This window comes from Myxocyprinus asiaticus, chromosome 41, assembly GCF_019703515.2.
Source record: "Myxocyprinus asiaticus isolate MX2 ecotype Aquarium Trade chromosome 41, UBuf_Myxa_2, whole genome shotgun sequence".
NCBI lineage: Eukaryota > Metazoa > Chordata > Actinopteri > Cypriniformes > Catostomidae > Myxocyprinus > Myxocyprinus asiaticus.
Genome location: NC_059384.1, coordinates 15,461,727 through 15,485,326, shown reverse-complemented (window position 1 = coordinate 15,485,326; position 23,600 = coordinate 15,461,727). Strand labels below are relative to the sequence as shown.

Here is a 23,600-nt window from a genome sequence, read left to right as displayed (position 1 = left end):
ACATTATTTATTTAAAAAGAGTAGTATGATCTTTAATGCCAGGTATGAAACAAAACTTGGTTAAACTGAATCCAAGAGTTAATATTTTTGTCATTCTGCTGGTTTTATGAGGCATTTGGGAATGGAGAGGTTGGAAGAGCATACATTTTTGAGTGAGAATAAAGTGAATATATTAAAGAAATAGTTCACCCAAAAATGACATTTCTGTCATTATTTACTCTTCTTAATGTTGTTCAAAACCCTTATAGACTTGCTCCCTAACATTTCCTTTTGTCCTCCACAAAAAGAAAGTCATATGGGTTTGGAACAACATGAGGTTGAGTAAATGAAAGAATTTTCATTTTTGGGTGAACTATCCCTTTAATAAGAAACAATGCTCCAGTCATGAATCACGACGACTTTCAAAATCTGGGAGCCATTCTGGGTTATTAAACAGTCAAACGAGTCCCATTAACAGCAAGCAGGGAACATTATTGAGAAGAGTAGAGACCTCAGGGTTTGGGTTCATCCAAAAACACACATGCACACCCTTCACTTCCAGCAACCTCCAAGGAGCTCCATAAGCGCCAATTAAAGTGTTTCGTTTCCCATAAGCCTTTCTCTTTATGGGGCTAGATCAGCTTTTTATAATTGATCTAAACCATTCAAGTTGGTGGTAAAGTGTGTCCTGAAGAAGAGGGGTGGGTGGTATGACCAACATTTTATCACAATAACGGCACATTTCAAAATATAGTTGCATAAAAAAAAAAGTGTATTACATAACCATGTAGTAATAACTATTTTTTAAAACCCAATCAATGAAATACTTTACAAATGAAAGGTGCTTCATCGCAGTTGATTTTTGTTTTTAAATTTTGAATTTAATGGACGCAAAAATAAAAAAATAAATAAAAATAAAAAAAACGAGAGATATGATTGTTCATAATAAATAATTGATAAGTCTAGTATCAGTGCAAAATGCACTTCATGTTATGTAACACTTCAGTTAAAAATTCAAAACAGTAAAACATTATAAATATGATTAGATTAATCAAGTTCAAATCTCATGTAAAAGATATATGCTCCATGTGACTCCAAACCATTTTAATTCTATATTAATGTGGCAAGATGTGATGTTGCATGGCAACCTTAAGCAACTTACACTATGTCTAAGACCTTATGCAAATGGCACATCTCGAAAAAATAAATAAATTAATAAATACAAATCTTAATCAACCCTATTATAATCAACAAAGTGGCCTACACTGAAAGCGCCTATCTGCAACTCAGTTTGGAGAATAGACTATAGATGAAATTACCACACTATCACACCAGCAAATTTCAATGGTGGATATGGGAAGCGCTACAGTTTTAATTATCTTTTAGGTATTATATAATTTAATAATATTTATGTTAATAAAAGATTGATATCAATGGCTTACAGTGAAGTAATATATGTAGGTTCTTTCTGAACTCTTGGCATAACCAGGTTTCATTTAGTTCAATATGCTTGTATGATTATGTCAGACACATAACAGGATGATACACATCCTTACACATTTAACACACTTCTAAAACCTGAGAAATATGGCATATAAAAATGAAAACTACAATGACATATGCAATATGTATCTTTACTGCTTAAATTATTGGTCCACATACAGTTTATAATAATATTTGATTTAAATATCTTCATATTAAATGTTCAAACTTAAAGAAATATTCCGGGTTCAATACAAGTTAAGCTTAATCGACAGCATTTGTGGTATAATATTGAGTACCACAAAAAGTTTTTTTGACCTGCCTTTGCTTAACAAAAGCAGAAAATCTAGGTTACAGTGAGGCACTTACAATGGAAGTAAATGGGGCCAATCCGTTAACATTAAAATATTGACTCTTTTAAAAGTATAGCCACAAGACATAAACAATATGCATGTTAACATGATTTTAGTGTGACAAAATCGCTTACTAACCTTTTCTGTGTAAAGTTTTAGCCAATTTTACAACTTCGTTGTCATGACAATGTACTGTCAACAAACTCTAAAATGACTATAAAAATGATGATTTAAAGAACTTTACAGCTCAAATAATGAAGTTTTAACAGAAGAATTAATGTAAATGCATTAATAAAATTATAAGCTTCATGTCTCTGCCTTTAAACCCTCCAAAAATTGACCCCATTCACTTCCATTGTAAGTGTCTCACTGTTACCTTGATTTTTGCTTTTTAAAGAAAAGGGGGGAACGAGTTGTAATTAATTTTTGTGGTAATCAACATTATGCCACAAATGCTGTCGATTGAGCTTAACTTGTATTGAACCTGGAATATTCCTTTAAAAACAGCCGGTTTCGATTACGAACAAGTTACTCACTGTTTTACTCAATTATCCTTCACAAACAGTAGCCTATGTGCTGCGGTGGTGGAGACAGGATTCTGGTCGTCCCATTAGAGCTTACATAGTGGTATAAAATCATCGTTACATCACATTTGACCTCTGTTACAGCGATTGCAATTTGGATATTAAAAACAGCCATTTGTGATTAGAGTTTGTGCAATTGCTCCATGAAAAGTGCAAATCTGCCAAAAACAGCTGCGGGGTAATGGAGTTGTTCAGCCGTGACGTCAATTTGTAGGGAAACCCAGAAGTCTAATTCGCCATTGGTTCTCTCGGGATTTTGCTATGGGTTTTTATAATGGGGTTTTTTAACGTGTGTAAAATTAGGTCTGTGGTACATATTACTTGACAATACGTGGACATTTGGTTCTACAACATAAATTACAAATGAAAAAGTATGTAATTCAATACAGCTTCAAAATTCACGCTTGAGGTATGACTGTGTGTAATTTATGTTATAGAACAAATGTCTAGTATCGTCAAGTAATGTTTATCACAGACCTTATTTTACTCATAAGTTCAAAAAACCCATTATAAAAATACATAGGAAAAACCCATGGCAAATTCTCTTCTGGGTTTTTGGACTACAACCTGAACAGCTCTATTGGGTCTTATAAGAGCAGACACAATAACACTGACAGTGAGCCAAAAAATCCAGAGTTTTTCCCGATCCAACAATCCTAATGGAAATTTCAATTTCCAATTATCTTTCGGAAACGTTATGTTTCAACCACAGAAACTGCATATATGTGTACTTTTAGCTCAACTTGAGCAAAGGGCCCACTGACAGCAGTTCTTTTCTATGGTGCCAAAAGAACCTGGAAGTACCAGAGCCGAGCATTTGTTTGTGAACAGTAACTTCATCTATAATTTTCTGGTTGCTGTTGAATTTTTAAAATCAAGCCACTGATATACAGTACTGCAGAATCTCTAACACTTGACATATTTTTACCATTGTATGTACAGTATATTGTCATACTGCCAAGCCTTACTGAGGAATATGGGGAGTCCTGTAATTGAGACCAAACGCAGAGAGATGATTCACCTCTGATGTGAATGATGGATGTTATGGAGGACGGCTCTGCTCGCAGCTTGGCAGGGATGTAGACAATGCATCATGCAGGCCGAGATGAGAAAAAGAGAAATTGTTTCATTACTTTTCAAGGTGCATCATGCTGGACTGATATCAGAGGGGGAGAGTGAGGGTGGCAATTAGAGGCTGGCGGAGGCTTGATTTATCAGGCCATAATTTTGATGGAGTATTCCAAAATGTTGAAATTATTTAACAAATCCCCTGGTTGATGCTTTGCAGGGTAATCCGATGAGGAGAGGGCAGGAGTGCAAACTGGCTGATTTTGTCCATAAAGCATTTTGGTGTGAATATCCTGGCGAAGAACAACTTTATGTCTACAGATAAGCACAAAATGGGAGGTTCTGTAAGAAAAGGGTTTTGTAAGAAAAGGTAGAGAGAATAGAGCATGTCATTACATGGCTCTATGGAATACTCAATTCTGATTGGTCAATTGCAGCATTCTACGATTAAAAATCTTTGTATAATAACCTCTTAACTGTAATTGAATGTTGTTCCAGATAACTGATTCCCTACACAGCTGTGAAAGTTTCATGTAACTTGTATCATTCTGCAGTCTTTTTCTTCTTACATAAAAAATAATTTCAATTCAAATAAATATTTCATGTCTATTTATTACTTATTAGCTTTGGGTTGGGGTCCTGATCACCCTTTCGATTCTTAATTTGTCATAATGAACAGTTGATGGTATATAATCCATTACTTAGCAGAGGGTGGACACTGTTATTTGACAAATCGCTGTTCAAAATGAATAGCATTGTAATCAGAGTCATAAGTGTTCAAGTTAAGTCATGTGAGCGGTTAAAGGATTTAACATTACTTTCAGGAATGCTACTGCTTATTTACGACAATTAATGAGGCGTTTAGTGTTTACTGCTTACAGATTTATTTACTTTCTGTCACTCACACACTCCATCTAAATAATTAGCACACTTTGTTAGCAAATTACTTATTGAACACGTTACAAGGACAAACGTCTGTCCCTTTGTTGTTTTATGGTTAAATGGTGTCCTCAACAGTTGCAGTCAACAGTTCTTGAAACATAGGGGACTCATTCATCAGGTGGCCACTGGGAATCCAGAGAAAATGTCAGCTGTAGACTTCAGTATTTGATGGTGAATTTCACGAAACCTGTTAAGTATACTGTATGTCCTGGTCAAATTTTACCCCAAAATCAAAAGAAAGATGAGTGAAGAAAGAGCTAAATTCTCATAAAAATTATGTCACAATGCAAAAAATCTTAAATAGTCCTAAAAACAGGCATAATTTCCTTGACGCAACATACAATTTCTTATTTATTTATTTTATGGGGTGAAATGTGACCATGATATGTTTTCATCAGATTGACCCTTTAACACTTCCCAATCCTTACTAGTTGCCCAAAAAACACTGATTCAATCTAAATATTTGCATTAAAAAAAAGAAAAAAAGAAAACAGATGTCAACAATTTGTCAGTTTAGATTACGGTAACTGTAAGACCTGTGAGGCAATTCAGTTGAGGATGAAGAGATGTGCCAGATCACTTGCTGGCAGACTCTGGGGATGGGCTTGTTACCACGGTTACCATCATGGAGGCGAAATGTCAAGGTGAGCTGGAAGCACCTGAGCATCTAGATTATAAGCAGCACAATTTCCCCCACCTTCAGTTCAACATGGCCATCCACAGCTTCTCAAATACTCAACACATTTATCTGTTTTGAGAAAGGAGCCGCTCAAATGTCTTATAAAACATGCGCCTTATAAATGCAATCCTCAACGGAAACTTGGCCACCACATTTCCCTCTGCTATTTTCATCCATGGAAAAGTGACTTAAAGTTTCTTAGATGACTTCAGTAAGTCTCTACTCATAGAAAAATTCAGGTTATTGACCTGTTTCAGGATGTCACATTTTCCCTGCAGTCGCCATATTTGTGACCATCAGTGGGAGGAAACAATGGAGGTGAATGGAAAAACACCATTAAAGCGATATCAAGAAAAAACTTTTGATGCTTTTGATCCATGCCAAGCACCAGGATACAGGTCTGAGGTCAGCACAAATATTGCCAAATTTGACTTTCACAGACATTTAAATATATTTCATCCATGATTTCTCTCTGTACGTCGGCAAGTCTGATGTGTGACCGGCGAGTGTACATGTCTACTGGTACATCACCGTAAACATCTCTCATTCAGAAGTACAAATGTTTGTGTTGTTTTCTACTCTGATTTGGTCACAATATTACAGAATGTCTGTGATGATCCCATCTGTATGAATGTAAGAGCTACTTTTATCTCATGAAGAATACACAGAAAGCAACCAAGGCATATTACTGAATAAGACTAATATGTTTAAACTGTAGTATTTTATTGTAATTATCTGGTGGTGTGAATAAAGTCTGTGCGTCATGATCTTATGATGTGTTGTTTATTGACTAACATTAGTATAAACACAATGTAACCTATATATTCACATTATACTGCTTTTTTATTTATTACAATGTGTTACAATTATGACATACTGGGTGTTATGAATAGCATCGTCCTATGTGCATTTTCAGTTAAATTGTATCCGAATTGATGATGTTATGAATATAATTGACACGTGTACAGATAACTGACATCTGAATAAAAAAGCAAAGACCCACAAGTGTTTTATGCATGCTCTTCCCCTTCATCGCTGCTTGACTTTTGCAAAATGAAGCAGTGTCACTTAAAAGATAAAACTTTATTGAAAGAAAAATAAAATTTTGGCTATGGTATGTAAACACCAGTATCACCTTTTCATGATTTATAAATAGAAACAAAAATTTAGCCAGCTTTTGCCACATCCCACAGCGCAGCACAATGAAGAAATATGGAATTTTGGTCACAAACATGGCAGTGCGGTCTGATTGTGTGTAAACAAGCATACTTCCAAGGCAGAGTGTTGCAAGATTCTTGAGACACTGAACAGAACAAGCTACAAAAAGTGTATGTATTAAGGAATGTACGTTGTGTCGATGTAGTGACACTAGGGGTCGAACTTGGGAGCCCCAATCATCTCTGATATTTGAGAAAAGGCCAATGAAAATTGGCAAGTGGAATTTGCATGCCAGTCCCCCGAGACAGAGTCCCAGCCATTTCAGCGGGCAGTTCAGTGTTGTGGCAGGAGGGACACAATGTCTCGTTCCCTCCATCAGGGAACAGAGGTTACAACAGTAACCAAGACATTCCCTATCTGTCACTCACTCGACGCTGTGTCGATGTAGTGACACTAGGGGTCCCTATACAAAACGGCACAACCAGCTGAACTGTGTTACTTGGATTGGCGGTGCAGATGCAGGCAAGCTACTGCGTACTGTGTAACAAGTGAACACAGCCCCATTGTAACCTTCCTAACGCCTCACATAAGTCGCATAGTTCCTCGAACCCTAAGGGGGGGGCGGGGACGTACTTACAATGGGAATAGCTTGCATCAGCTGTTTCGACCTTTTATCTCTTTTTTTTTTTTAAATGAAAATGCACTTAGCTGGGACCAAGATATATTTGCGCCGGGGAAGGTGTTCTTTTCCCCATGGAGAAAAGGACACCACGGAGAAACATCCTGCCCGAAGGGAGGTTAACATGTGGAGAACACATCACATGGACTTACCAACTGGGAAGTACCACACATGGAAAGGAGTCCCGCGGTAGGTCCTACCTGGAAGGGATGAGCTCTACAAGCGCAGCGACAATTGCAACCCGGGCGGGTGCCTAGCAAACTGAATCGCATAGCCGAGTTGGATCGTCCTGACGCGGCAGTGCGATGGGTTGGAGAGTGCTAACCACCCCTCCAGACTCCGTGCAAGGGGACAATTGTGCTTGACATACCTGCGGATGAGGCCTCGCGGCAGGGTGGAGCAGAAGCTGCCACGTCGAGAGGCCTCACGTCCTGAACCCGTGGCTGTGCTGAGAGAGATGTTAGAGCACTTACCTCACTCCGCGTACCCACCATAGGATCGGTCTGCGACGGGAGAGGAGGCTGGGTGTCCTCGTGGTGTGTCACATACGCCTGATCGTGGATATGTGATTGTCGCAGCTGAGTGTACGAAGGCGGAGGACTCGTGTCTGTAGCGCCCCTGCTGCGAGTGTTCGATGTACGGCTGTTGTGACAACGATGGCCATAGACACCGAGTATGTGACACAGAGAATGAGGAAACCGCTCTTTTTTTGAAAATTAAAGTGCTGGTGCCCTCTGGGCAAGCGACAAAATCAAAGAAAAAGGGAACAAAAGATTCTCCTCCCGGCCCTCCACCAGGGGATCTCGGCGGCCTGTAGGTGGGATCACGCCGAGGCAGGATGTACTGGATGGCACAACAGTGTCACCGAACAGGCCACCTTGAGAGATGGGGGTGTCAAGAAAGCGAACCTTGTCGGAACTCACAAAATGGGACCGGGCAGTAAAAGGTGCCAACCACAATTTCGTGAGCTCCTCATGCACCTCCGGGAAGAAAGGAACTGGGGCAGAGTGTGGCTATGTGCGGCGCTCTGAGCCCAGGAACCAATCATCCAGCCGCGAATGCTCAGGGCAGGGTGGAGGGTTCCACTCCAGCCCAACGCTCGTGGTAGCCCGGGCAAGCATGGCCGTGAGCTACGCGTCGGCCTCTGACTGGGCAATCGCACCAGACGGTGGGAGCCAGGCCGAGTCCTCAGCATCAAACTGTAAAAGCCCACTCTCCGATGCTGTGATCGATACCTCGTCTTCTTCTCGAGCCCCGAATGAGACATTAAGCTCACCCTGGGGCGAGCCGCCTGACCCATCCATGAACTCAACCGGTAGAAACGAACATGCTGGGGAATGGGAGGTCCGTTGGGATTCACCCGGCGGAAATGCTCTCATTGAAGCCCCCAAATCACCCCCAGCACTAGCTGCCGCGGCCATGTGCATGTAAACAGAAGGATCAGGGCAGGGAGCAGCTGGAGTGGCTTTCCCTCTATGAAAGAAAGAAAGCCACGACCACAACGTTGCCAAGGTCATGTTCTCGCAATGAGAACATATCCCATCCACGAATGCTGTCTCAGCGTGACTATGACCCATACAAGTGAGACAGCGATTGTGGCCATCAGAAGCAGTAAGATAGCGACTGCACCCAGGAACTGCACATAAACGGAAAGGCATCTTTAAAAAGATGCTTTCCGCCAGTGCTTACTCTTTTAGAGAAAGTAAACTCTTTTAGTGTGGCTGCTGAAGCACCCAGGGGCATTCTCTGCACTTATCTGTGCGAGAAGGGAGAACCCACTGTAAAATGCGCCGTATATCCAACAGCCTAGCATTCGTAGAGGTGAAAGGAATGCCAGTGGAACAGCTTTCACAGTGATCGGCTCCGAAGAACAAATCTGAATGAGTGAATGCAAGCCGGCTCCTTTTATACCGTATGTCCGGGGGAGTGGCATGTAAATTCCACTCTCCAATTTTCATTGGCCTTTTCTCAAATATCAGATTGGGGCTCCCAAGTTCACCCCTAGTATCACTACATCGATACAATGTTGAGTGAGTGACAGATAGGGAACCAATGTTATGATGCCTTTTTGGGATGTCATAAGGGATTGTGCTTTGGGGCAGAGAAAATCTCTTTTTATTAGATATATAAATTTTTACTCCCATGGAGACCCGCTGCTTCAGAAATTTGATTTTGTGGAAGTGATTTACAGAAGTAGTGTCAAACTCCCAATGGGAGAAGGCTCAATTCTAAAAACACCGCTTCACTGATTTTCAATGGGTTGTTGGAGTATTCCCGCCTCCACAGGAGAGAACAAACCACTCTGACAAATATCTTACATCTGAGTTTAAATATTTAATGTCAGAAATTGGGATAAATTAGCAACATGACTGTCATCTCCAAGGTGATACCCAGAGGAGACAAGAGTGCAATTACAGTAAAATGTCTTCTCCAAAATATTTTGAATTATTTTCAGGGCACTTGACATTTTTGAGGCAAAGCTTGTCATACAGCTCATTGCTTTTAAAGTGGGTTACAAGTCCAGGTCCACATAGATGAGCTGGAATTAAAATTTAAACCTCAAAATAGACAAAGTTACAGGAAATTTAGAACCAAAAACCTTATGACTTAAAATGAATAAGTGACACTGAAGATTCTGCACTAATACTAGGTCACTAATCAAACAAGCACATTTGTAACACTGACCATGATAAATCCTTAGTACAAAAGGTCAGACTTCTTTGCTTCTATTGAAGCATATGATTATCTTTGAACATTCTCAAAACATGCAGGATAACATGGATAATCAAGTTGTGGAGTCCATGCCAGCTCAAGTGCATGCAAAAAAGCAAAGGGGACCATACAAAATAATACTAGTATTATTATATACTCTTTCTCTATGTTTTTGAAATTCATATTATTTTTTCAATGTAAATTTTCACTCAAATATTTATGCTGATACAATATGTAATACAAATATTGTATTAAATTAGAAAAATGCAGAATAGAGGGATTTTCAATAGTGGTCTTACCTTTACATAAATGCATCTAATTTCAACTTTCAATGCAAACATGTTTTGTATGTTTTGTTACATTAATTACGCTACATTGTGTAGTCTGCATACTACAGAGAAGGGTTATAAACCATTTAGATGCTTAATTTGTGCACTAAATTCAGATAAAACAATTTTACTCTGTATGTTTACAAAACATTTGTATGCTATATAACCTATCACAGATGTGTGTAATTAAAAAAGGTAGGAAATTGAACTCTACCAGTGTGTGCATGCATTGCCACAATCACTCAATAAGCATAAGATACACATTTTACTTTCTTCAGCACACATACAGGTGCATCTCAATAAATTAGAATGTCGTGGAAAAGTTCATTTATTTCAGTAATTCAACTCAAATTGTGAAACTCGTGTATTAAATAAATTCAATGCACACAGACTGAAGTAGTTTAAGTCTTTGGTTCTTTTAATTGTGATGATTTTGGCTCACATTTAACAAAAACCCACCAATTCACTATCTCAAAAAATTAGAATATGGTGACATGCCAATCAGCTAATCAACTCAAAACACCTGCAAAGGTTTCCTGAGCCTTCAAAATGGTCTCTCAGTTTGGTTCACTAGGCTACACAATCATGGGGAAGACTGCTGATCTGACAGTTGTCCAGAAGACAATCATTGACACCCTTCACAAGGAGGGTAAGCCATAAACATTCATTGCCAAAGAAGCTGGCTGTTCACAGAGTGCTGTATCCAAGCATGTTAACAGAAAGTTGAGTGGAAGGAAAAAGTGTGGAAGAAAAAGATGCACAACCAACCGAGAGAACCGCAGCCTTATGATTGTCAAGCAAAATCGATTCAAGAATTTGGGTGAACTTCACAAGGAATGGACTGAGGGTGGGGTCAAGGCATCAAGAGCCACCACACACAGACATGTCAAGGAATTTGGCTACAGTTGTCGTATTCCTCTTGTTAAGCCACTCCTGAACCACAGACAACGTCAGAGGCGTCTTACCTGGGCTAAGGAGAAGAAGAACTGGACTGTTGCCCAGTGTTCCAAAGTCCTCCTTTCAGATGAGAGCAAGTTTTGTATTTCATTTGGAAACCAAGGTCCTAGAGTCTGGAGGAAGGGTGGAGAAGCTCATAGCCCAAGTTGCTTGAAGTCCAGTGTTAAGTTTCCACAGTCTGTGATGATTTGGGGTGCAATGTCATCTGCTGGTGATGGTCCATTGTGTTTTTTGAAAACCAAAGTCACTGCACCCGTTTACCAATAAATTTTGGAGCACTTCATGCTTCCTCCTGCTGACCAGCTTTTTAAAGATGCTGATTTCATTTTCCAGCAGGATTTGGCACCTGCCCGCACTGCCAAAAGCACCAAAAGTTGGTTAAATGACCATGGTGTTGGTGTGCTTGACTGGCCAGCAAACTCACCAGACCTGAACCTCATAGAGAATCTATGGGATATTGTCAAGAGGAAAATGAGAAACAAGAGACCAAAAAAATGCAGATGAGCTGAAGGCCACTGTCAAAGAAACCTGGGCTTACATACCACCTCAGCAGTGCCACAAACTGATCACCTCCATGCCACGCCAAATTGAGGCAGTAATTAAAGCAAAAGGAGCCCCTACCAAGTATTGAGTACATATACAGTAAATGAACATACTTTCCAGAAGGCCAACAATTCACTAAAAATGTTTTTTTTATTGGTCTTATGATGTATTCTAATTTTTTGAGATAGTGAATTGGTGGGTTTTTGTTAAATGTGAGCCAAAATCATCACAATTAAAAGAACCAAAGACTTAAACTACTTCAGTCTGTGTGCATTGAATTTATTTAATACACAAGTTTCACAATTTGAGTTGAATTACTGAAATAAATGAACTTTTCCACGACATTCTAATTTATTGAGATGCACCTGTATATCTGACATACTAATATGCGAAGAATGGTAATTGCTTTACAGTGCTCCTACAGAAAATGATTTGTTTAAACACAAGGCTCTGCCATTCACTCTGAGGAGTAATTTACAGCTAGAATCAGATGCAAGCTTGCTATTTAGAGAAAATGAAAATAAAAAGATAAGGCATGTTTATTTTTGCATATCAGTGTGTGTGAGCACCTCTGCTTGTGTGCCTCAGAGTGTGTCAACAAAAAACGTTTTTGTTATAGTTTTGTAGACAAAAATATAATTGTGCCACCATATTAATTTATTTCATTATAAAACTAAAACTTAATTAAAAATAAAAAGTTTTTGAAATTGATGACTTGGACCAAATAATAAAGAAAAGCAGCCAATAAGTGCCCAACATAGATGGGAACTCCTTCAATACTGTTTAAAAAGCATCCCAGGGTGATACCTCAAGAAGTTGGTTGAGAAAATGTCAAGCGTACATGTCTGCAAATTCTAGTCAAAAGGTGACTACTTTGAAGATGCTAAAATATAACACAGTTTTGATTTATTTTGGATTTTGTTTAGTCACATCATAATTCCCATAGTTCCATTTATGTTATTCCATAGTTTTGATGACTATTATTCTAAAATGTTAAAAAGAAATTATAATAAAGAATGAGTAAGCGTTTCAAAACTTTTGACCAGTAGTGTATATATATATACAGGTCATGGGTGCCCAAGGCTCATTGATGCACGTGGTGAGCGAAGGCTAGCCCGTCTAGTCCAATCCCACAGAAGAGCTACTGTAGCACAAATTGCTGAAAAACGTAATACTGGCCATGATAGAAAGGTGTCAGAACACACAGCGCATCGCAGCTTGCTGCATATGGGGCTGCATAGTCGCAGAACGGTCAGAGTGCCCATGCTGACCCCTGTCCACTGCCGAAAGCACCTACAATGGGCACGTGAGTGCCAGAACTGGACCATGGAGCAATGGAAGAAGGTGGCCTGGTCTGATGAATCACATTTTCTTTTAGATCATGTGGACGGCCGGGTGCGTGTGCATCATTTACCTGGGGAAGAGATGGCAGCAGGATGCACTATGGGAGGAAGGCAGGTCAGCGGAGGCAGTGTGATGCTCTGGGCAATGTTCTGTTGGGGAACCTTGGGTCCTGGCATTCATGTGTATGTTACTTTGACACGTACCACCTACCTAAAGATTGTTGCAGACCACGTACACCCCTTCATGGCAACAGTATTCCCTGATGGCAGTGGCCTCTTTCAGCAGGATAATGTGCCCTGCCACACAGCAAAAATTGTTCAGAAATGGTTTGAGGAACATGACAAAGAGTTCAAGGTGTTGACTTGGCCTCAAAATTCCCCAGATCTCAATCTGATTGAGCATCTAAGTTATGTGCTGGATCAACAAGTCCAATCCATGTAGGCCCCACCTCGCAACTTCCAGGACTTAAAGGATCTGCTGCTAACGTCTTGGTGCCAGATACCACAGGACACCTTCAGAGATCTTGTGGAGTCCATGTCTCGACGGGTCAGAGCTGTTATACAGACATCACCTGTCAATCAACTCTAGAGCATGCATGTGCATTAGCTATAAAAGCAGTGAAAATTGAATTTTTGAACATAATATGAGGTAAAGAATCACAATTTATGATACCAGTATTGTCAGATTTTATTGCTGATTTGAAATATATTCTTTGATTGTAACCTTGACCAACCATTTTTTAGATTTTGATCTTTCTCCATTCAAGTAGATAGGAGCTGCACTGGCATGACTGGAAATAGCCTCCGAGAGTGTTCCAAAGATGGCCGACAGTGGACTGACTTGCTAGAAAGACTTTGGCTTAAAGCAGATTAAAGGCCTTGTGTAGGTTTGTTTACATTATAATTTTTGGCAGCTGAAGTTTGAATTAATGAGCAGTCCGATCAGTTAGAAAAGACATAGCACACTATTCCAGAATGTTTGTGCCGAGTTTATTGGATGTAGCTTGAAAGCTCAAGGAGACATTAGTGTTAGGGATTTTGGTCACAGTTTAGAGATTTTGAGAAAACCTTAAACAAATGCTGCATCTGCATACACACACTTTCCTACTATATAGTATGCCAAAAAAGTATGCCAATGGAGAAGTATGTCCGAATCCTCAGTACTCATAAAACAGTATGCCAGAAATACCAAGACGGCTTACTATTTCCTGCGAGATTCTTAAGTGCAGATCTACTGGACACTTTACGATTCCATAATCCCTCAAGAGCTGAGGAGACGTCACTTTCCAAACGCTAGATTTAAAAGATCACTGCTGAACCATGAGTCGGACGGCTCTTTTCAACTGTAAGTGATACAGTGCATCCGGAAAGTATTCACAGTGCTTCATTTTTTCCACATTTTGTTATGTTATATCCTTATTCCAAAATGAATTAAATTCAATTTTTTCCTCAAAATTCTACAAACAATACCCCATAATGACAACGTGAAAGAAGTTTGTTTGAAATCTTTGCAAATTTATTAAATAAAAAAAAAAAAAAAAAAAAAAGAAATCACATGTACATAAGTATTCACAGCCTTTGCTCAATTCTTTGTTGAAGCACCTTTGGCACCAATTACAGCCTCAAGTCTTTTTGAGTATGATGCTACAAGCTTGGCACACCTATTTTTGGGCAGTTTCTCCCATTCTTCTTTGCAGGACCTCTCAAGCTCCACCAGGTTGGATGGGGAGCGTCGGTGCACAGCCATTTTCAGATCTCTCCAGAGATGTTCAATCAGGTTCAAGTCGGGGCTTTGGCTGGGCCACTCAAGGACATTCACAGAGTTGTCCCTTAGCCACTCCTTTGTTATCTTGGCTGTGTGCTTAGGGTCGTTGTCCTGTTGGAAGATGAACCTTCGCCCCAGTCTGAGGTCCAGAGCGCTCTGGAGCAGGTTTTCATCAAGGATGTCTCTGTACATTGCTGCATTCATCTTTCCCTCGATCCTGACTAGTCTCCCAGTACCTGCCGCTGAAAAACATCCCCACAGCATGATGCTGCCACCACCATGCTTCACTGTAGGGATGGTATTGGCCAGGTGATGCCCGATGCCTGGTTTCCTCCAAACATGACGCTTGCCATTCAGGCCATAGAGTTCAATCTTTGTTTCTCATGGTCTGAGAGTCCTTCAGGTACCTTTTAGCAAACTCCAGGTGGGCTGTCATGTGCCTTTTACTGAGGAGTGGCTTCCATCTGGCCACTCTACCATACAGGCCTGATTGGTGGAGTGCTGCAGAGATGGTTGTTCTTCTGGAAGGTTCTCCTCTCTCCACAGAGAAATGCTGGAGCTCTGTCAGAGTGACCATCGGGTTCTTGGTCACCTCCCTGACTAAGGCCCTTGTCCCCCGATCGCTCAGTTTGGCCAGGCGGCCAGCTCTTGGAAGAGTCCTGGTGGTTCCAAACTTCTTCCATTTATGGATGATGGAGGCCACTGTGCTCATTGGGACCTTCAATGCTGCAGACATTTTTCTGTACCCTTCCCCAGATCTGTGCCTCAATACAATCCTGTCTCGGAGGTCTACAGACAATTCCTTGGACTTCATGGCTTGATTTGTGCTCTGACATGCACTGTTAACTGTGGGACCTTATATAGACAGGTGTGTGCCTTTCCAAATCATGTCCAATCAACTGAATTTACCACAGGTGGACTCCAATCAAGTTGTAGAAACACCTCAAGGATGATCAGTGGAAACAGGATGCACCTGAGCTCAATTTTGTGTGTCATGGCAAAGGCTGTGAATACTTATGTACATGTGATTTTTTTCATTTTCATTTTGAGGAGAATAATGAATTTAATCAATTTTGGAATAAGGCTGTAACATAACAAAATGTGGAAAAAGTGAAGCGCTTTGAATACTTTCCGGATGCACTGTATATACAGGTGCATCTCCATAAATTAGAATGTCGTGGAAAAGTTCATTTATTTCAGTAATTCAACTCAAATTGTGAAACTCGTGGATTAAATAAATTCAATGCACACAGACTGAAGTAGTTTAAGTCATTGGTTCTTTTAATTGTGATGATTTTGGCTCACATTTAACAAAAACCCACCAATTCACTATCTCAAAAAATTAGAATATGGTGACATGCCAATCAGCTAATCAACTCAAAACACCTGCAAAGGTTTCCTGAGCCTTCAAAATGGTCTCTCAGTTTGGTTCACTAGGCTACACAATCATGGGGAAGACTGCTGATCTGACAGTTGTCCAGAAGACAATCACTGACACCCTTCACAAGGAGGGTAAGCCACAAACATTCATTGCCAAAGAAGCTGGCTGTTCACAGAGTGCTGTATCCAAGCATGTTAACAGAAAGTTGAGTGGAAGGAAAAAGTGTGGAAGAAAAAGATGCACAACCAACCAAGAGAACCGCAGCCTTATGAGGATTGTCAAGCAAAATCGATTCAAGAATTTGGGTGAACTTCACAAGGAATGGACTGAGGCTGGGGTCAAGGCATCAAGAGCCACCACACACAGACATGTCAAGGAATTTGGCTACAGTTGTCGTATTCCTCGTTAAGCCACTCCTGAACCACAGACAACATCAGAGGCGTCTTACCTGGGCTAAGGAGAAGAAGAACTGGACTGTTGCCCAGTGGTCCAAAGTCCTCTTTTCAGATGAGAGCAAGTTTTGTATTTTATTTGGAAACCAAGGTCCTAGAGTCTGGAGGAAGGGTGGAGAAGCTCATAGCCCAAGTTGCTTGAAGTCCAGTGTTAAGTTTCCACAGTCTGTGATGATTTGGGGTGCAATGTCATCTGCTGGGGTTGGTCCATTGTGTTTTTTGAAAACCAAAGTCACTGCACCCATTTACCAAGAAATTTTGGAGCACTTCATGCTTCCTTCTGCTGACCAGCTTTTTCAAGATGCTGATTTGATTTTCCAGCAGGATTTGGCACCTGCCCACACTGCCAAAAGCACCAAAAGTTGGTTAACTGACCATGGTGTTGGTGTGCTTGACTGGCCAGCAAACTCACCAGACCTGAACCCCATAGAGAATCTATGGGGTATTGTCAAGAGGAAAATGAGAAACAAGAGACCAAAAAATGCAGATGAGCTGAAGGCCACTGTCAAAGAAACCTGGGCTTCCATACCACCTCAGCAGTGCCACAAACTGATCACCTCCATGCCACGCCGAATTGAGGCAGTAATTAAAGCAAAAGGTGCCCCTACCAAGTATTGAGTACATATACAGTAAATGAACATACTTTCCAGAAGGCCAACAATTCACTAAAAATGTTTTTTTATTGGTCTTATGATGTATTCTAATTTGTTGAGATAGTGAATTGGTGGGTTTTTGTTAAATGTGAGCCAAAATCATCACAATTAAAAGAACCAAAGACTTAAACTACTTCAGTCTGTGTGCATTGAATTTATTTAATACACGAGTTTCACAATTTGAGTTGAATTACTGAAATAAATGAACTTTTCCACGACATTCTAATTTATTGAGATGCACCTGTATACCAAGAACGTTGTTCCTTGTGCTTAAATGGTGCTTGTTTAAGAACACCCGGGTAGATTTCTGTGGTTGTTGTTAACACTTCATATATTTGGGTCACAAGACAATGCCCACATCCCTGGATGAAGTATGTCCGGAATCTATTACTACTTGTGCATTCACACCTAAAGAAATTACTTTAGATACTTTAGAGAAGTGCATCCTTCAAATACAGTACATACTCTAACAGTACACAATTTCGGACGCAGGGAAAGTTTGTATAATAACAGTATGTTGGTTTTGTCCTGCCAAAATAATTAAAGGTATAGTTCACCAAAAATGAAAATTCTGTCATATACATTACATTTAACACAAAATTAGATGTTTGGCAAGAATGACAGCTTCAGTCTCGATTACTTTCATTGCAAGAAAAAAAAAAAAAAACCTGCTTAACATCTCCATCTGTGTTTCACAGAAGAAAGTCATTTGGGTTTGAAACATGAAGGTGAGTCCATTTTCATTTTTGGGTGAACTATCCTTTTAATGGTAGCTAAGTTTATAAACAACCAAAAAAGTTGTGGTTAACAGAATTTTGAAAGGAAAGTGGGAAAGCAAACAAAGGTGCGTGTTCCTCACACAGCACTGAGTTTAAGGTAGTTTAATACTGCGCTGTTGCTATGGATACAAGAATAAAGCCTTACGTGAGACTGATATCCGGCCCACGAGAATCAACACTTTCTTGCAGTTATTTTTCATCCAACTCTTCGCAACAAGAAGCCATGTATAAATTATAATATGACAGATTTGCACTCCGCATAAACATAATTATGCATGACTGCATAAATCATGAATCAGATGCTTTTTGTTCCTTTTCTTCACAGAGAAGAGACAGGAGTGATACGGTAAATCTTTTCTCACTGTGACAAAGTCAAACAGGCTATAATGACTTATATAATAGTTTTTACCTGCAGGCAATCTACAGCAGTGGTTCTTAACATGTTACAATAGTACAGCAGGGAGAAAACAATGCTAAATGCAAAAAATACAATGCAACTAACCATATAATCATGCATTAAGTTAGGTTAGCTTAATAAATAGGCTTATCAAATTTTAAAAGTGATGAGAAAATGCTTCCATATCTTTTGTTTTTTATGTTAAAAGAAGTGTGTCCAATAAAATTCTACTGTATTTTGGAGCACATTCATCTGTCACTTAGTAGTTGCTAGCAAAATTAGGTAGACGCCGATATAGACAGGTGGGGTGAAATGCCCTCATCCTTGAAAACCATGACCAAAACTACAAAAGAAAATATGACCCACACTACATTCATTTAAAAGGAGAGTTGCAACAAGGATGTAATTTGTGCAATGAACTAATTGCTGCCAAGAGCATAAAACTATAGAAATTCAATTTTGCTTTCTAAACAATTTTGGTAATGTGTTTGGTCGCCACTTGATGTCGAATGCAAAATCTCAGTCCTGATCTAAAGTTATGAATGAACAGAACAGCTGTAGCTGGAGGGAAATGATTTTCTGGCTTGCTTCCAGACTTGTTTTACCCTTTTTCCATATGGAAGAGGAAGGTGTGTAAAAAATACAAAGCTTTCATGGTGATCAAAGGAACCATTTTTCTCAGTGGTCCATTAGAAATAAAGAAGAGCGGTTCTCTTCATTATGCAGTCAGCTGCCACAGAAACAGCTGAAAGGTGCACATGACAGGGTGTCCTTCAATAGATCAGCCTATTCAGGCTAATTACAGCCAATGGAGTTCAATTAAGAGTGCATTTTTTTGCGTTTGACACCGGTACCACATGCTATTCTTTTTCAAAGGTTTTCCAAACACAATCTGGAAAATGGTTTCTCAGGAGGTGAATATCATCTGAAAGCAGTAGACTCCCTTTTCATTCAGCAATAATTCCTTTTGAGGTGAACAGCCACTTTTTATATGATTATTCCCACAGCTTTCTCAGGCAAGAAAATATGTAAATATACACTTATACAGTATACCAACATATTGCAGAGGCACAATATAAATTACTAAATTAAGTGTGAAACTAAAAGGAGAGGAAATGACACAAGAGGGGGATGGGAGTGAGTTAATCCCCTTTTTTAAAGAAATTTAAAAGAGCCATATGCTACACTTTCTAGCATTTTATTTATTTCCTGAAGTCCACTTATAATGTTAGTCAAGGTTTCCTGCATCAAAAATAGTCTAAATTTTTCCACTGTCTATCTCTGATTCTTAGAATGCTAAACAGCCTTAACAGTTTTTGCTGTTGTATTTTTCAGATATCTACAGTATATAGAAATCTCTATTATGATTGTCTAACTACCATATCCAGTTCACACCAGAGTCTGTGAGTGGAGCTGGGTGGAAGTGGAGCGACATGATTTTGCCTGGAGCGAGGAGCGTGTTGTTTGAAAATCAGAGCTTTGTGGTTTCCTTTCGCTCCAAGAGTGCTCCAACGCTCCATCATGAGCACAACACCTGTTAACGGCCTATAATGCAGCAAGATTTAACCATGTTTTAAGCAGTGTTAAACACTGTGGTAGTGGGGGTGTGGTTGAGCGCTAGTTTGTGAATGGAGAGCAAGATCAGGAGATGAGAACGGTAAGATCACCTGTCAATAATTGTCTCTAACAGCTTTTTGTCATTGCAGTGAGAGCTGGAGACAGATTTAAGGGCATGCCAGATGCCAGTGAGTGAGAAAGAGCTTCACACACCCCGAGACAGCACTGTTCTTATGAACATTATGTTTGAGTGTTTGCCGCTGAAAACATAGTTTTGAGTTTTGCAAAAGAAATAACACCTTTGACTTATGAATTTATTATTATTGCATAGACTTTAATTTACTGCCATCTAATATTTATTTTAGTGCTATAATTTATGCAGTTTACATGTGCAGATGAAGAAGCTCAGCAAATGCAAGCCGAGGTAGAAAGGGGTAGATTTAAATATTTAAAATATTTAAAAGATAATATTCAAACTCTAGTATTTTTTAAAGTAAACTCAGCATTGGACATATACAGTAGTTTTGTTAGTCTTATCTAGTCTTGATAGAAAAGTGTAGAACATTCTGAGAATTTCATTCAACCAACATTTTATTCATTCACAGAATTATAGGGCACGGTTAATTTATAAATTAAATAAAGAAATGGCAAGGATAATAATAATAATACATAGGCCTATATTTCATTTGGTAATTTATTTATTTGATTTAAATGAATGTCTTTTTTTTTCTTTTTCGTTTTGTAATATTTCTATTTTTCAAAGTCAATGGATTTATTTATATTGTTGACACGTTTCAATAGTAAGACAGTTTAAATAATTTAATACGGACTTTAATATAGCCTAATGTAAGTGTTCTAATAAAGCACATTAATGCTTTTCTCCTATTGTGTATATATTTTTCCTTTTCGCACGCGAGTTTCTCCTGTACTGACGGTTCTCCCAGCATGAGTTCTTTAATGCGCACTGTAATTAAAATAAATCTTACCTTACACTTCACAGCAGATGCACTGGAGGACAGATTATATCACAGCGGGTGCACTGAAGATCAGATTATATATTATCAAACATATAATGTGGTTTTTAAATGTTTATAATGATTGATTATGATAGATAAGATGCGATCGCGAATGCACTTTCCGGCTATGCGCGCCACCATATTTTCTTTGCAATGCAAGATGGGATTCTGAGTTTGTATTGTCATAGAAGCATACAAAAGGAGGAGCATAGAAAGTTCTGAAAACCTAGCACTTCCACAGCACCAGAAGTGGTTGTGATGGATGGAATGGGAGATGGCTCGAGTGGACTGACTAATTTGTATATTCTTTGACATCAGAAAACATGGCTGCAGCGCTGCATCAACACAGTGCGCTCTGACGGTATCTGCTTTATACTTTTATTTAGTGATTGTTTTAAAGTTTGTAACATAAAAAAATTAAGATATTGTGATGTTGAAAAGACTATTTGAGCAGCTGGTTCATTATGACAACCAATTTTGCTTTTAAATAGCAGCATGAATGCAGATCACACCGGTTTGATCGTACATGTCTGAGCCCAACCTAGTGTAATCACACCGGTTTGATCGTACATGCGAAAGGGTTAATACATCTTCTGCAATGAGGTTTGTGATATTTAAAAGCATACTGAAATAACTTTACAGTGGAGAGGTAGTTAGGCACAAATTTTGCCCACTACTGGGCGGGCTACAGAAGTGATAAGGTAAATTAGGCTTTGTTGTAGTGGAGGTGGTGAGATACAAATGTCTACCACAGTGTGACATCACAATGTGGAGGTAGTAGGAAATGAGTCGTTTTGGCAGCTTGGTTTCAAGAAATGCTCTTTTTGCAGTTAGGAGGAAGTTTTGAGTTCTGAAACTTACAATATGTTTTTATAGTACAATGATCTCTTATATGTCAAAAGAACAAGGAAAATTTGATTCCTCATGTCATGACCCCTTTAAGAAAATCACAAGCCTGCTGTGCACACACACTCACCTCAGGCAGCCGGTGGCATTGCGAAGGACTTGGGAAGTGTGCATTTGTAGCTTGCGGTCCTCCTGGTGTGGGGAAACATCCCAGGTGGAATGGGGTATAATCACTGTGTTGGTCAAAACTGCTAGAGCATCCTGGATAATAGGCATCTTCAGAGCATCACATGAGGAAAGGTTCCACAATACACCTACACAGGAAAACATTTGTGAAACGTTTTGCATGAATCAAGGCACAGTTGGAGAGAGAACTTTCCCTCTGATAGGGTATAAGTACAGCCACAATCAGTATTAAGGTGTGTGCACAGGTACAGTGATTAAACCATTGGAGATCACCTCTGCAACAGTCTCAGAGAGACCACATGTAAATAAAATAATAATAGGAGAAATTGCAAGGCTTAATATGGTGGCGGTAGGAAAGAAGATCCCAAATTTCAGTTTAAAGAGCTAACTGGCAAAGGCAGTGCCTTTTCTTATTGCTTTAGAATGAAATGCACATTGGCTGGACCAATCTGAAACATTTTCTGAAAAACTTTCATGATTTGAGTTAAAGAAGCTAAATTTATGATCCCATTTTGTAGGGCTGGATAAAAATATAGATTTTCTAATTAACCCATTGGGGCACTTTATCGCAAAATGAGTTTACGCTTAAAATGTTTAAGTCCCCGGAAACATAAGTCAGGCACATGTGGTAACATTTGAAAGCTTAGAATCTGAACTTTTCATAGAACACCACTTCTGCATTTATGTTACATTAAATAACAAAATAAGGGCTGAAAACAACCACATCGCAAATAAGCGCCACCTAGAGGTAATGTGGTAGAAATATTAATATGAATATAAAAGTCTTTCACAAAGCAATTAAATGGACAAGTCATATATCAAATGAAAGCTCTCATTTACAGGAACGTGACTATATAGTTCATTTTGTTGCCCTAATACCACAGTTTAAAAGATTGTCAAAAGAATCGCAAAGTGAAATAGGATCAACATCAAATACAAATGTCTCTTTATGCACAGATCACTGCTGCTATAAGGTCCAAGTAGACATAAACTTTATATCTGCTCTTAGGCAGTTTTGTAAAAAAAAAAAAGCCATTTTTACTTCTCTGTGACCTTGCTTAGGTGAATAAGCCAATGTTATGTCTTAGATGTCGAAAACCAAATATGCAGTCCAGCAGGAAAAGCATGCTAAAAAAATCATTGGAAAAATGTGTTATTGACTATTGGTGATAATATTTTATATATAATTGCAAAGCAGAGGATCTCAGCTTTCCAATGACATCTACTATAGATGTTTCTAGTCCACTCAGAGACCGTAATATTTGATGAAAATATTAGGGTGGTGCAAGAACTAAAACTTAGACTGAATGTCTATGGACGAACACATCTGTGAGGGCTGAGTTGCATTGGAGCACTACCTACATTTCAGATCTGCATATTTTTCCTAGTACTTGCTGCTATCTATCAATTCTTTTTTTCTTCTAATTTTGATCCCCTTTTCTCCCCAATTTGGATGCCCAATTCCCACTACTTAGTAGGTCCTCATGGTGGCACGGTTACTCACCTCAATCTGGGTGGTGGAGGACAAGTCTCAGTTGCCTCCGCTTCTGAGACAGTCAACCCACGCATCTTATCACGTGGCTCATTGTGCATGACACTGTGGAGACTCCCAGCATGTGGAGGCTCATGCTACTCTCACAACTTTCCACATGCCCCACTGAGAGCGAGAACCACTAATCGCGACCACGAGGAGGTTACCCCATGTGACTCTACCCTCCCTAGCAACCGGGTGTCATGTTTATTCTGTTGGTTCATGTTTT

General features: G+C 39.3%; 1 protein-coding gene across 3 annotated transcripts in view; it reads right to left on the bottom strand.

Annotated features, from left to right (window-relative positions):
* The window catches only part of ctnnd2a (catenin (cadherin-associated protein), delta 2a), a 474,718-nt gene that overhangs the window by 107,821 nt on the left and 343,297 nt on the right, over positions 1-23,600 (bottom strand). For all 3 annotated transcript variants that reach the window (XM_051682873.1, XM_051682874.1, XM_051682875.1), the window contains one exon: positions 21,785-21,968. In XM_051682873.1, coding sequence (XP_051538833.1) covers positions 21,785-21,968 — 184 coding nt within the window. The remainder of the gene's footprint in view (positions 1-21,784; positions 21,969-23,600) is intronic.